The 15,594-nt window shown below is 36.6% G+C and overlaps 1 protein-coding gene and 1 long non-coding RNA gene across 6 annotated transcripts in view; one reads left to right on the top strand and one right to left on the bottom strand.

Moving 5' to 3' along the window:
* Nucleotides 1-15,594, top strand: part of LOC125679486 (solute carrier family 4 member 11-like) — a 141,576-nt gene that overhangs the window by 118,599 nt on the left and 7,383 nt on the right. For all 5 annotated transcript variants that reach the window (XM_048918748.2, XM_048918745.2, XM_048918747.2 and 2 more), the window contains exon 19: nt 2,747-2,916. In XM_048918748.2, the coding sequence (XP_048774705.1) occupies nt 2,747-2,916 (170 nt within the window). The remainder of the gene's footprint in view (nt 1-2,746; nt 2,917-15,594) is intronic.
* On the bottom strand, nt 5,913-6,730 carry LOC125679495 (uncharacterized). The gene is made up of 2 exons (XR_007371833.2): nt 6,458-6,730; nt 5,913-6,223 (listed from the first exon to the last, which is right to left on the bottom strand). It is a non-coding gene; the product is annotated as an uncharacterized LOC125679495 (long non-coding RNA).

Below are 15,594 nucleotides of genomic sequence, written 5' to 3' on the forward strand. Positions count from 1 at the left end.
TTTATATGAAAGCTTCCTTATATAATGCAGATTCTAAATTGTTAAAATCATGTCCCCCGGGGGTCGGATGGGGCCACAATAGGGGGTCAAAGTTGTATTTTTTTTTTTTTTTTTTTTTTTTATATATTTAGTGCAGATTCAAGTCTGTTAAAATCATGGACCCCGAGGATTGGATGGGGCCTCAAGGAGGGCATCAAAGTTTTACATACAAATTTATAGGAAAAATCTTTAAAAATCTTCTTCTCAAGAACCACTGAGCCAGAAAAGCTGAGATTTATATGAAAGCTTCCTGATATAGTGCAGATTATAAATTGCTAAGATCATGGCCCCCGGGGGTCGGATGGGGCCACAATAGGGGGTCAAAGTTTTACATACAAATATATAAGAAAAATCTTTAAAAATCTTCTTCCCAGAACCACTAAGCCAGAAAAGCTGAGATTTATATGAAAGCTTTCTGATATAGTGCAGATTGAGGTTTGTTGAAATCATGCCCCCCTGGGGTCGGATGGGGCCACAATAGGGGATCAAAGTTTTACATACAAATATATAGGGAAAATCTTTGAAAATCTTCTTCTGAAGAACCATTGGGCTAAAGAAATTCATATTTACATGAAAGCTTTCTGACATAGTGTAGATTCAAGTTTGCAAAAACCATGGCCTCCAGGGGTAGGTTTGGGGCCATAATAGGGACTACGGTTTTACATGCAAATAGATATGGAAAATCTTCTGATATGGACCAAGGTGACTCAGGTGAGCGATGTGGCCCATGGGCCTCTTGTTGTCTTATATAAAAGCAATTCCTTCCTTATATATTAATCAGTATGCCTATGCAGAGCACATATTTACGTCTGACATTATCTAATGACATGCTGTTTGTACATGTTTTTTAGTGAATATTATAATTTTGATTAGTTTTTCGCTCAAATCTAACATTAATATATATATAGCTGACCACGGGTATGATGCATGTGACCCAAATATGCCATTACGCATGCGTGTACATTTAATGCAAATTAGCTTCGCTTTGCGTCCACACGGAGCTAATGCGAAGTAAATTTAATTCGCAGTAAATCCTGACATAAATTTTAATTCGAAGTAAACTAATGCACATTAAAATCTCCGTGTGAACGTGGTTCAGATTTAATTCGCATTAACTTATGTTTAATGCGAATTAAATTCTTCGTGTGTACGAGGCATTAATGTTATGACGATTTAATAGGTGAACGGCACTTTTACTTTGCTCTTAAACTGAGACACACGAATGGAACACGATCGTCACAACAATTTGAACGATGCAAGAAAGTCAGCATTAAAATTATATTGGGTAATATTAAAACTTAGTGTAAATTGCTGTCATCATGCAATTCACTTGGATATTCATGGATCACATTAAAGTGTTTAAGTGATTGCTATTATGAATGTCGGAATCGACCGGTGATAACAAAAAGGGCTGTTAATTTATTTATTAACAACTGTAGAGGTCCTCATCCATGACGAATGCAAAACGTCCTGAGTAAATTTCAGGAGACATTGGAAGATTTACATGTATTATATACAATGCATACAAAATGAATGTTCTAAATTCTATTCTGTCTGGCAGCGTTATGTGTTTAATGAAAAAAATAAGAAAATTTGCTAGTTGATTTTCAAAAAAAAAAAAAAATACCGACCTACCTACCCGACTTGAAATATGTGGGTCGGAGGACATAAAACAAAAAAAATTTTAATGATGGCCTTATGTAAGCATTTTCATGGGCATATTGTGTACCATTTGTGGTACTCTTGCTTGTCTTATGACATAGGCTTTTGATAATTTGGTAAGTGGATATACCATACCAAATATACATATAGGTGACTGTTATGTACCGGCTGTAATTCAAAATTTTCCACGTTAAAGATGATCCATAAAAAATTTTTTTTTGAAACTATAGAAAATGGTTGGGGAGACAGCAGTTTTAGTGTGCTAAAACAAGTACGTAACTACTACGCTGTGCCATACATGTGTAGAAGTATTAACTACTACACCATACCATACATGTGTAGAAGTACGTAACTACTACACTGTACCATACATGTGTAGAAGTACGTAACTACTACACTGTACCATACATGTGTAGAGGTACGTAACTACTACGCTGTACCATACATGTGTAGAGGTACGTAACTACTACACTGTACCATACATATGCAGAAGTACGTAACTACTACACTGTACCATACATATGCAGAAGTACGTAACTACTACACTGTACCATACATATGCAGAAGTACGTAACTACTACACTGTACCATACATGTGCAGAAGTACGTAACTACTACACTGTACCATACATGTGTAGAAGTACGTAACTACTACACTGTACCATACATGTGTAGAAGTACGTAACTACTACGCTGTACTATACATGTGCAGAAGTACGTAACTACTACACTGTACCATACATGTGTAGAAGTACGTAACTACTACACTGTACCATACATGTGCAGAAGTACGTAACTACTACACTGTACCATACATGTGTAGAGGTACGTAACTACTACACTGTACCATACATGTGTAGAAGTACGTAACTACTACACTGTACCATACATGTGTAGAAGTACGTAACTACTACACTGTACCATACATGTGCAGAAGTACGTAACTACTACACTGTACCATACATGTGTAGAAGTACATTGTACGTATATCCATCACGGAGTGCTTATCTCCTCACAACAACATTTCTCTACATTTACATTTTAGAGTGCCTACCCCCCGAACCATTACATCCGGCGGGTACCTCAGAGGAAGATTCACCTGTTTACTGTCCTACAGCTCCTGCAACTGCTGGTTCTTTGTGCATTTGGATTCACCCCCTACCCGTATCTCAAGATGTTCTTCCCAGTTCTCATCTTCCTGCTCATACCTCTCCGGTAAGTCTTTGTTCATCAAAAGGTACATAGTCATAATACATTGAAATTCCAATGGATTTTATTCCGTTATATACATGTATATATATTATTAGTCCATACTGTAGAATCACTAATTTTTGAGGGGTCAAATGTTAGTGTTGTCATGATGATAGATTTAGTCAATCATCTTACATCAGTCAAAAAAAGTTATGAATTTCCGACAATCAATTTGAGATTTTATAATTCAATATGATGGCATGATACTGTAATATTATTATCTTTCTTTATTTTTTTCATTTATTATTTCAAAAAAATCAAAGTTTTTGGATTTCAACAAATTGTATTTCTTTGGTGATTTGATGACCCTGAGTCCATTTCCACCATCAAAAACCTTTTTAAGCTGCCATTTTCAAAATGGCCACCATGTACCAAAATATTTCAAAGTGTTAAAATCTCCACAAACTTTGGGTTCTGGGGTCAATTGAAGGTCCAGAGTTCATTTCTAGCAGCAGTATTACTTTTCATTCAATTTTCAAAATGGCTGCCAAAAATCGCTTTTTTTAAATTTCGATCAAATCAAATTTTATTTCTATGGTGAATTGAGGATCCTGAGTCCATATGTGGCATCGATCTTTCATTCTGTCACCATTTCCGTCTTGGGGAGGAGTTCGGGGACATATGTGTTGGCATCCCAACACAGTTATAATAGCTCGTTATTAACCTATTTCTTTAGTGAGAAATTTGTCTGCACAATTTGATAAAAGTGCTTCAACACTAATCCAATTCAAACTTTGTGGGGTAATAGGGGATCATGAGGAGGGGTGCAATCAATATTCAAAATGGTATCCAAATCAAAATGGCTACCAAAAAATGTTGAAATATCAAGAATATCGAATTTCTACCATATTTTATTTCATTTTAAGACCCCGAGTCCATTTCCAGTATCAAAATTTCTTTTTGAGCTTCAATTTTCAAAATGGATACCATATACCGAAATATTTCAAAGTGTTAAAATCTCCACGATCTTTGGGTTCTCTTGGTGAATTGAGGGTCCAGAGTTCATTTATATCATCAGTATTACTTTCCATTCAATTTTCAAACAGTTTATCGGATTTCTAGGGTAAATTTGGGACCCTCAGTCCATATGTGACATCAATTTCTATTTTATGCCCCCGAGATCAAAGATCGGGGGCATATTGTTTTTGTCTGTAATTCTGTCATTCTGTCTGAAACTTTAACCTTGCTAATAACTTTTGAACAGTAAGTGCTAGAGCTTTGATATTTCACATGTCTTGAGTATTCCTTGTGGCAAGACCTTGTCGTGGGTACCAACATTTTTGACCCTGTGACTTTGACTTTGGAGTTTGACCTACTTTTAAAAAATTTGACATTGGTCATAACTTCTAAGTGGTAAATTTATATTAGAGCTTTCATATTGCACATGAGTATTTCTTGTGACAAGATCTTTCTACTGGTACCAAGATATTTGTCCTTGTGACCTTGGCCATCTTCGGAATTGGCCATTATCGGCGGCATTTGTGTTTCACAAACACATCTTATTATTCTTAAAATTATGGTGGATCTGAGGGATGAAGGATGTAAAATAGTTTGTGAACACTTCTCCCGTATGGCTTATCGGAGTTCATAATGTCTATGTTCCTGCCCATGCTTTCTCCTCCATACCATGCAGTACATTAAGGGGAGGGGGTTTCATTTGGAGCACTTTCAATTTGAGGAGCTGGGAAAACATTTGTTTTTCATAAAAACAATCTCTAATTTATTTACCGCTTATCTTAAAATGTCCTTATCCTTTCTTTTCTTTATTACTATAGTAAGTGTAGGATCTTAATAAACTTTGGTTATCTGCATAATCTGCATCTCCACAATAGTCCCTAATGTCCATTTTCTTAAATTCCGCTTCCTTACATAATGTGTTCGTATAAATTTCATTCAAGAACTCGTTTATACTCATCATTTGTACATCAAATTGTAAAAAAGAAAATAGCCAGTAAACGTAATTTTTTATTGATAACTCTTTATTTAACTCTATTTTTGCTAATGTAACACTGCTATACACAAAATTGTAGTGTTTATTAAATAATAGTCAATAATCTGTCAATTTACTTTCTTTATATCATTAATACTTTTAAAGGGAAAGGCAACCCTAACCACATTGTTGCTTTTATGAATAAAGTATTACTTACTGATATCATAAATTACAGTCTTTAACAATAAAAATCCTTGCTTAACAATTAAATCAATATTCATCTATCTTTTATTTCAAATTACCCGTTGCTAAGAGAGCGGCCATTGAAGTTTAATTTATTATGTCACACAGTTGGTTCCGGTTTATTTCATCAGCAGCACTGTAAACATGACAAGTCACTAACAGTTAAGTTTGGAGTCATAAGATTTGAGCCAGTTGTTTCGCAAGAGGAATTTAAGAAAAGAAGACGTTCAGTCGAGTCGCAGACCAGGCAGATGGTACTCGTTTCTTCATACATGTATATGTCTCAAACCTCATCTTGTCATTACACAAATGATGGATCCACAGTTTACATAGTATTTTCTTTTCAAATAACCTTGTTGGGTCAGGAATTTCAGGGAAATTTTTTTTTCACATCTCCCCTTCGCATTAGTGTAATTAACTGCTTGACAAGAAGGCACCTGTTTATAATGTGTTCTTAAAAGCTACCACATGCACATCTTTGATGATCTTAGAATCTCATCAAAACCGGATTAGACGGTGTGAAGTCAAAATTATTGATTTTTGTGGTCTTGAATACAAAAGAATTCCGCTTCATGGCGGGAATTTCAATTTCATACATGCCAACTTTTAAAAATCCCCATGGGGGATTTTCCGCGCGACGACCTTTTTTCAAAGCTCAAAATTCACGACATTTTAGCATGAAAATAAATATTTGTCCTTTCAAATAAAATATCAATCAAATCATTGTTAATGTATCATATATTAACAAACATCAAATGTGTTTGACCATTAAATATATAAAAAAAAACTTTGAAAGATATACATTAATATTTTATTAAAATCATCTATTCAGCAAAAAATCTTCTCCAACAAGTCACATACATAATATCAAATAATATTTAAGGTTGCATCCTTTTACACCATACAATAAACATTAGCCGGTCTATATATCAAAATTTAAATTAAAGCACATGCATTTAGGTACGACTGCAAAGGCGATCTTGCTTGTCTGTAAACATGGGCTTGCAGAGACTGGTGGAACAATCTGCATTGCAACCAAAAAAGGAGTGATCTGCCCTGCTATGAAGTTTGCGAACAAAACCTTTGCACCCATGACATCTGAAATAATTACCAGGAAAAAAAACCCACATCAAAATATTCCGTTTTACTTGTAAATTAAGGCTACTTGCTAAATAAAAAATTCAGTACAGAAATGTGCGAATTACGCATCACAAAGTATATTTAATGAATACTACACTATATACTATATAGACTATATAATACATCGCTATAGACGGACAGATTTGGATAGCCTATATTATTATAGTTGGAAAAAATATATACTTGACGTACCTTATTGCAAATTTTGGATGCTGTCAGCGAGAGGCGGAATGTCCGATTGTTTGGTGGTGGCACTAGCATCGTTGTCATTCACGTTTGTGTAAAAGATAGGTCAATTTGAAATCCGTCTTCCTGATTAATTACTATCAAAAAATGCTTCGTACTGTCCAATAAACACCCCGACACAGGCAGACCAACCCGACACCATGCGACACAGGTAAACAGCAATGGCTGACTATTGTCCCGATTTCTGATTGGCCACTTCAGAAATGACGCGGGATTTCCAATTTTGGTCACGAGATTTCACGATTATTCCGCTTTCAAACTCGTTTTCAATCGTGAAATCGGAAATTTTGGTCGGAAAAAATTTCAAATCGGGATTTTTGGGTAATTTTGCTTTCCCGATCGGGAAAGCGGGATCGGAGGGTAAAATCGGGAAGATCCCGCTTAAATCGGGAAAGTTGGCATGTATGCAATTTTTAACATTTTAAAATTAGTACTTAGGCTTATCTAGGCTATGTATCAACAGAATAATATGACAATCTTTATAATATAATTAATATCATTTATTATGTAAAAAAAATTTGGGTTGCCTCAATTTTTTTCCACAGATTTACTTAATAACTTACAGAACTCACTCATGCACTTTTTTTCATGGTGAAACCCTGCATATTTTGGTATGTTTTAAATTGACAATTTTTTTTCTTTGTGCCCATTGATCTGTGACCATTAACTGTATGAAGTACTTTGCACCATTTTTTCACTTCTATAGAGGAGTCGTACCACGATTTTTCATACACGACTTTGAACCAATAACCCTACGAAGTACTTTCATCTTCTATTACTTTCATAGAGGAGTGGTACCACGGATTCTCATGCACGATATTGTACCAAATTGTTGTATAATGTGTTTTGCATGTCTGACTAGTCTTCCTGGGAGTTCACGTACATGACAAGACACCAAAGCGAGACGCAGATTCAATAGGAACATTTGAGTCATTATAGGTTGTGATACTAATAGACATCTATGTAACCAGCAGTAAGGCGGGAATCTGAATAACATCTTGCAAATTGCTGTTTCAAAACAGAACTATGAAACGATTCGCAAAATTCCCACGCGCATTACACAGATACAATTAAACAAATTTCATAGGTGAACAGAAAACCCTCATCAAAACATTTTCACTTTCTGCCATTAACTGTAGATCTGTAAAGAACAAATCTTTATCAGTAAGTGATTGCATGGTATCCGAGGATCTAGATTTAATTGCCATCACCGAAACCTAGCTGGCTTGGATCATCTGTTGAAGAATGCTGGACAACTCGCCCCTTCTCTTGAGATAACTCGCCCCCAATATGATATAAATATATTATCACATTTTATTTTTATTTTGTGCGTATGTGTAATTGTGCAAAAATTTACGCTTTGTCGATCTTGTTGCAGTGAAGACAAATACTGGAAACTTCATCCAGCTTGAGCATCTCGAAGTTTCTATTAACAAACACAAACTATGAATGTATGCATCATTTACAGATCACCACCATCTTTGACAAATGGCCTAAATTCTAAAGTTTTAAAAAAAATGGGATTTCTATCTTGATGAAAATAACATGCATCCTCAAGAATTGGTGATCATCAGTGACTTTAACTTTCATGTTGACAATCCCTGCGACACTGAAGAGTGTAGATTTTTGCAATCCCTAAATGATGGTAACCTCATACAGCATGTGAAGGAACCAACACACATTCAAGGTCACATTCGTGATTTACTTATCACAAGTGCTGCTCTCACCACCACACATACAAAAACCATTTCGCTGCGGTGTAAAAGGGAGTGTGTGTTGTGATCACTATGCAGTAAAAAGCTTCTCTCATTTACATAAAACAACAACACCAAAAGTAAGAAATATCTTTTAGAAGGTTTGATACTATCGATCAGGGTGAAATGGAAAGAAATATTCACAAGCTATGTGCAACTGTTAACACCAAACCAGATGCCTCAGTGCCGGTGAATGGACTAGTTAAATCTGACAACAAAGGTCTCGCTGAACTTCTGGACATACATGTTCCACTTGTTACAAAAATCGTCATCATCAGATCAAATACAAAACCATCAGACCAAACACAAAACCATCAAACCAAACACAAAACCATCACCATCACACCAAACACAAAACCATCACCATTAGACCAAATACAAAACCATCATCATCAGACCAAACACAAAAACCATCACCATCAGACCAAACACAAAACCATCACCAGACCAAACACAAAACCATCACCATCAGACCAAACACAAAACCATCACCATCAGACCAAACACAAAACCATCAGACCAAACACAAAACCATCACACCAAACACAAAACCATCACCATCAGACTAAACACAAAACCATCATCATCAGACCAAACACAAAACTATCATCAGACCAAACACAAAACCATCACCATCAGACCAAACACAAAACCATCACCATCAGACCAAACACAAAACCATCACCATCAGACCAAACACAAAACCACCATCATCAGACCAAACACAAAACCATCATCACACCAAACACAAAACCATCATCACACCAAACACAAAACCATCACCACCAGACCAAACACAAAATCATCACATCAGACCAAACACAAAACCATCACCATCAGACCAAACACAAAACCATCATCACCAGACCAAACACAAAACCATCACCATCAGACTAAATACAAAACCATCATCACCAGACCAAACACAAAACCATCACCATCAGACCAAACACAAAACCATCATCAGACCAACACAAAACCATCACCAGACCAAACACAAAACCATCACCATCAGACCAAACACAAAACCATCATCAGACCAAACACAAAACCATCATCATCAGACCAAACACAAAACCATCACACCAAACACAAAACCATCATCAGACCAAACACAAAACCATCATCATCAGACCAAACACAAAACCATCACCATCAGACCAAACACAAAACCATCACCATCAGACCAAATACAAAACCATCACCATCAGACCAAATACAAAACCATCATCAGACCAAACACAAAACCATCACCATCACACCAAACACAAAACCATCACCATCAGACCAAACACAAAACCATCATCATCAGACCATGCAAACACAAAACCATCACCATCAGGCTAAAAAGGATTTCTACTCTTTCAAACTCGAGGAATGTGGACAAAATCTGAAAGCTTTCTTCCAAATCAACAACCTTTTGAAGGGGTGCGTGATGTTTTGGGAGCACGACAGTTCAGGACTTGGCATATACAACAGTTTGGAAGTTCGGTGACGACGGTTCAGGTGCACGACATTTCGGGCACGACAGTTCGGGAGTTGGCAAATAAATTTGATATTTAGTGTTATTTCTCTGTTTTAAAATTGACACGTATACTTATTTTTGATGTTTTAAATTGTGTTACGTCTCATAAGTTAAACATCAATGATTACCCAAAAGGAGAGCACGAGTGATAATTATGGGAGCACTGTAACGAAGATTGGCTTCCCTCTCAATCCCCCTCCGAGGGAAGGCGATGATTAGGAGCACTGTAGTTAAGATTGACTTCCCTCTCAATCCCCCTCTGAGGGAAGGCGATGATTAGGAGCACTGTAACGAAGATTGGCTTCCCTCTTAATCCCCCTCCGAGAGAAGACGATGATTAGGAGCACCGTAGTTAAGATTAATTTCCCTCTCAATTCCTCTCTGAGGGAAGGCGATGATTAGGAGCACTGTATTTAAGATTTGATGTCCCCTCAATCTTCCGTCATGTCATTCTTCTCACAGATTTAGACAGAAGAAAATCCAAATATGCCCAGAAATCATGTTAGATTTTCTATTTCAACCATTTCCAAACCTTTATTTTTAGCCGAGTAGCAACAAAGTTGAACTTGGCTATTGGTGATGCGGGCGGGCGGGTGGGTGGGCAGGCGTCAACAATTGGTTTCTGGATGATCACTCGAAAAGTTTACAATCTAATCAAATGAAACTTTGATATATTGTTGGGTACCAGGTAACGAAAACCTCTATTAATTTTGGAGAAAAATGGTCAAAGGTCAAGGTCACAGTGACTGAAAATACAATGAAAATTTCAGAAAAATTTGGTTTCCGGATGATAACTCAGAAAGTTTAAATCCGAATCAAATGATACTTAAAGATATTGTTATGTACCAGATAAGGAAGACCCCTATTGATTTTGGAGAAAATAGGTCAAAGGTCAAGGTCACAGTGACCGAAAATAGATTTAAATTTTTTTTTAAATTTGGTTTCAGGAGGACAACTCGAAATTTTTTAATTTGAATCAAATGAAACTTGGATATATTGTTGGATACCAGCAAAGCAAGGCCCATATTGATTTTGGAGAAAAAAGGTCAAGGTCACAGTCCTGAAAAAAGATTGAAAATTTTAGAAATATCTGGATCTGCATGATAACTCTAAAAGTTTAAATCCGAATCCATTCAAATTTGGAGGTATTGTTGGGTGGGTAAGGTATCAGGTAAGGAAGACCACTATAGATTTTAGAGAAAATAGATAAAAGGTCAAACTAGAATGTTGATGTATTCACAAGAATTTATTACAATTAGTTATTCACTATTATAAATATGTTACATCATTCCTGACTTTGCAATGTATCCCATGCAACTCGGCTCATGCACCCCTGGGTTCATATATTGATTTTTTTCCCTGTAATTACATGTACTGCATATTTATCCGACAGTATCTAAATACATAATCTGATCAATTTCAATTTTCACTGTACACTCAAGGATCAAAGAGTAGTTCCTGTCTTTTAAATTATAAAGGCCAGGCCTACATTGTATTTAAAACTTTAAAATTAAAATTTGATTTATGAATTAATTCTCAGTCTTAAAACTCTTAATACATATAACGGGTGAAACACAATCAAGAAAACAATATTATAGTGTGGCACTTGAGGGTAAATATGTCTTTATTTCGCCCAAAAAAATATTTTCTCTAAAGAGTGGATTGCTTGAAGGAAACAAAACTTAAGTTGTTTGCTGATATTCACATTTGAAATTTATTTTTTACATGCTGATAATAAGCATTTTGGCAAAGGTTACGGACACTTTCTGCTGATAACGGTAAACATTTTTCCCATTATGTCAGCAACTTTCATAGCATGAAATTCCTCTGATGCATTGAATAACTAAATATCTCTACTATATTATAACACAAACAAAAGAAATATTTATGCATTTTGTTACTTTAAAAGTTTGGGTGCGCGACATATGGCAACTCCCGAACTATCGTGCACCCCTCTCCGAACTATCATGCACCCCTCTAAGTACGTGGACTTTTACTCTATAACTCACCTGAGCCGAAGGCTCAAGTGATCTTTCCTGATCAAAATTTGTTCGTTGTCTGTTGTCGTCATAAACTTTTCACAATTTCATCGTCTTCTCCAAAACCACTGGGCCAATTTCAACCAAACTTGGCAAAGAGCATTCGTGAAGGGCTTTCAAGTTTGTTCAAATGAAGGACCATGTCCCCTTCAAAGGGGAGATAATCACAAATATATGGTAGGCTCATTTAAAATCTCAAGACCCACTGGGCCAGGAGAAGTAAAAATTCACATGAAAGTTTGCAGTTTGAAGAGTGCAGATTCAAGTTTGTTAAAATCATGACCAATGGAGCCACAATATGGGATCAAAGTTTTATATACAAATGTATATTAGGGAAAATCTTTTAAAATCAGAGCCACTGCGCAAGGAAAGTAGAATTTTACATGAAAGTTTCCTGACCTAGTGCAGATTCACGTTTGTTAAAATCATGGCACCCGGGACTAGGAGGGGGCCACAATTTGGGATCAGAGTTTTACATACTGATATATAGAAAAAATCTTTAAAAATCTTCTTCTCAAGAACCATTGGGCCAAAGAAGTTTACATTTGTATGAAACCTTCCTGACATAGTGCAGATTCAAGTATGTAAAAATCATGGCCCTCTGGGGTAAGTGTAGGCCACCATAGGGATCAATGTTTTACATGCGAATATAGGGTCTCTGGGGTTTGGATGGTGCTACAATAGGGAATCAAAGTTTTATATACTAATATATAGAAAAAATCTCTAACAATCTTCTTCTCAAGAACCATCCATTGGACCAAAGAAGTTTATATTTACATGAAAGCTTCCTGGCATAGTGCAGATTCAAGTTCGTAAAAATCATGGCCCTCTGGGGTAGGCGTAGGCCACAATATGGATCAAAGTTTACATGTGAATATAGGGTAAATGCTGGTAATGTTGGACGGTTTGATTCATTGCACAAGTCATTCCCACACTACCTGCTACCTACTCATACTGTGGTTTGATACGTAATTCTAATCAACAATACACTTTAGGCTTTGAAAAATCTAGAGATTTCTGAAGTATGATATCATTCTTTGGAATGATAAAGGGGAAAACAAAACAGGACAAAGTCCGTTAAATTCGGACGACCGGGTGTTCAATTCGGACAGTTTATTGGCCCTACTGATGAAGTCAAAGGGGACTTTAGGTTTGTGCTCTGTTCGTCCGTCTGTCCATCCGTCAGTCCAGTTTTCCTCTATTCTTGCAGATATTTATTTGATATTTGGTACGTTGCTTTGCCATAACAAGTTACAGATCAAGTACGAATTTCGTCTTGATCTGTTGATTTTTCACTTAGTTATAGCCCTTGGACTTAGAAAAATAGCATGAATTATCAGTTTTCCAGACTTTTTAGCTCACCTGAGCTGAAAGCTCAAGTGAGCTTTTCTGATCGCTTTTTGTCCGTCGTCTGTCTGTCTGTCCGTCTGTCTGTTAAACTTTTCACATTTTCGACTTCTTCTCCAGAACCACTGGGCCAATTTCAACCAAACATGGCCAAAAGCATCCTTGGGTGAAGGGCTTTCAAGTTTGTTCAATTGAAGGGCCATGTCCCTTTCAAAGGGGAGATAATCACAAAAATGCAAAAATAGGGTGGGGTCATTTAAAAATCTTCTTCTCAAGAACCACTGGGCCAGAAGAGCTGAAATTTACCTGAAAGCTTCCTGACATATTGCAGATTCAAGTTTGTTCAAATCATGGCCCCCGGTGGTAGGATGGGGCCACAAGGGGGGATCAAAGTTTTACATACAAATATATAGGGGAAAACTTTAAAAATCTTCTCAACAAAAACCACTAAGCCAGAAAAGCTGAGATTTACATGAAAGCTTCCTGACATAATGCAGATTCAAGTTTGTTCAAATCATGGGCCCCGGGGGTTGGATTGGGCCACAATAGGGGATCAAAGTTTTACATACAAATATATAGGAAAAATCTTTTAAAATCTTCTTCTCAAGAACCACTGAGCCAGAAAAGCTGATTTTTACATGAAAACTTTCTGACATAGTGCAGATTCAAGTTTGTTCAAATCATGGCCCCCGGGGATAAGATGGGGCCCCAAGGGGGGATCAAAGTTTTACACACAAATATATAGGGAAAAACTTTAAAAATCTTCTTCTCAAGAACCACTAAGCCAGAAAAGCTGAGATTTACATGAAAGCTTCCTGACATAATGCAGATTCAAGTTTGTTCAAATCATGGGCTCCGGGGGATGGATGGGGCCACAATAGGGGATCAAAGTTTTACATACAAATATATACTAGGAAAAATCTTTAAAAATCTTCTTCTCAAGAACCACTGAGTCAGAAAAGCTGATTTTTATATGAAAACTTTCTAACATAGTGCAGATTCAAGTTTGTTCAAATCATGGGCCCCGGGGATAGGATGGGGCCCCAAGGGGGGATCAAAGTTTTGCACACAAATATAGAGGGAAAATCTTTAAAGATTTTCTCAAGAACCACTGAGCCAGAAAAGCTGATTTTTACATGAAAACTTTCTGACATAGTGCAGATTCAAGTTTGTTCAAATCATGGTCCCCGGGGGTAGGATGGGGCCACAGGGGGGGATCAAAGTTTTGCATACAAATATATAGGGGAAATCTTTAAATATAAGCCAAGGTGACTTAGGTGAGCAATTTGGCCCTTGGGCCTCGTTTTATTAAATGCACATGGTCTGTCGACTTCGAACTTTTAACAAGACAGTATACTTGCGTACGTTTATCAACATATCCACTAATTTAAAAGAAAACATATAACCCATATCAGAATTAATAATCAATAATTACATTTTTCGTGTTTCTGCTTAGTGTTTCATCTAATAAATTCTGTATTTCATCATCAGCTAAATCACTGAACCTCCTCACAAAGTAAACAAATCAGCAGACTGTGAATCATGTGACATGCGTAGCCAATGGAAATAGGGAAGACTATTGCCCGGTCAGTTCGTAAACTGTTGACCGGTCAATAGACCACGAGTGTGAGAGTTGATTTAACAGTTAAAATGTTGGTTCTAAATCGTATTATTTTTATATAGGAAAAAACGAAGGTGTATAACAATACTTTTTGTCATAAAGATGTGTTTATTCTTCAATGTGCACAAATTCACTATTTACCACAATCCAATGTGTCCTGCGGGGTATTAGTCCCACTATGACAGTTCTAGTTATTCTTGATAAGATTCCAGACCAATAAAATATGATAGTATTTTCCAGATTTTTGAAATAATCTGTTATTTTTAAATTAGGGCTGTTCCAGAAATGATCAAATGGGGGGGGGGGGGGGGGGGGGGGGCAAATGATATTTTTTTGTGTGGGTGGTCGTATTTTTTCATATTTTAATTGGTCCGTGGTTGGACTGTTAAAAAAATATTTATTATGGGTAGTGGGTAGTTTCTATTGTTTTATTTTGTGCCACGTGGGTGTTGAGTTTTCAGAATATTTTTAATGTCGCTCTTGTCGTGTTGGTTACAAAACGTCGGAGGGAAAATTGAAAACGTGCTTTCGAAATCGGAAATCGGGAGTAACATAGAACTATTCGAGTGCGTTTAGTAGGGTCCCTTTGGATGTGATGGCGGCGAACTCTGTTCTGTAGATTATTACAGTTTACAGTGCATCGATTTTGGGAATATTTTGAAACCAATAGGTATTCCGTTTTCTAATAAAAATAGGCAAACCTTAGTTGATTTATACGAGGGTACCGATGCGTTATATTTATCAGTCGGTGTGATGGTGATATAGAGGCCTCCGGGTGCGGGCTCCATTAGAAGACG

The sequence above is a fragment of the Ostrea edulis genome, chromosome 2 (genome assembly GCF_947568905.1).
Source record: "Ostrea edulis chromosome 2, xbOstEdul1.1, whole genome shotgun sequence".
Taxonomy (NCBI): Eukaryota; Metazoa; Mollusca; class Bivalvia; order Ostreida; family Ostreidae; genus Ostrea; species Ostrea edulis.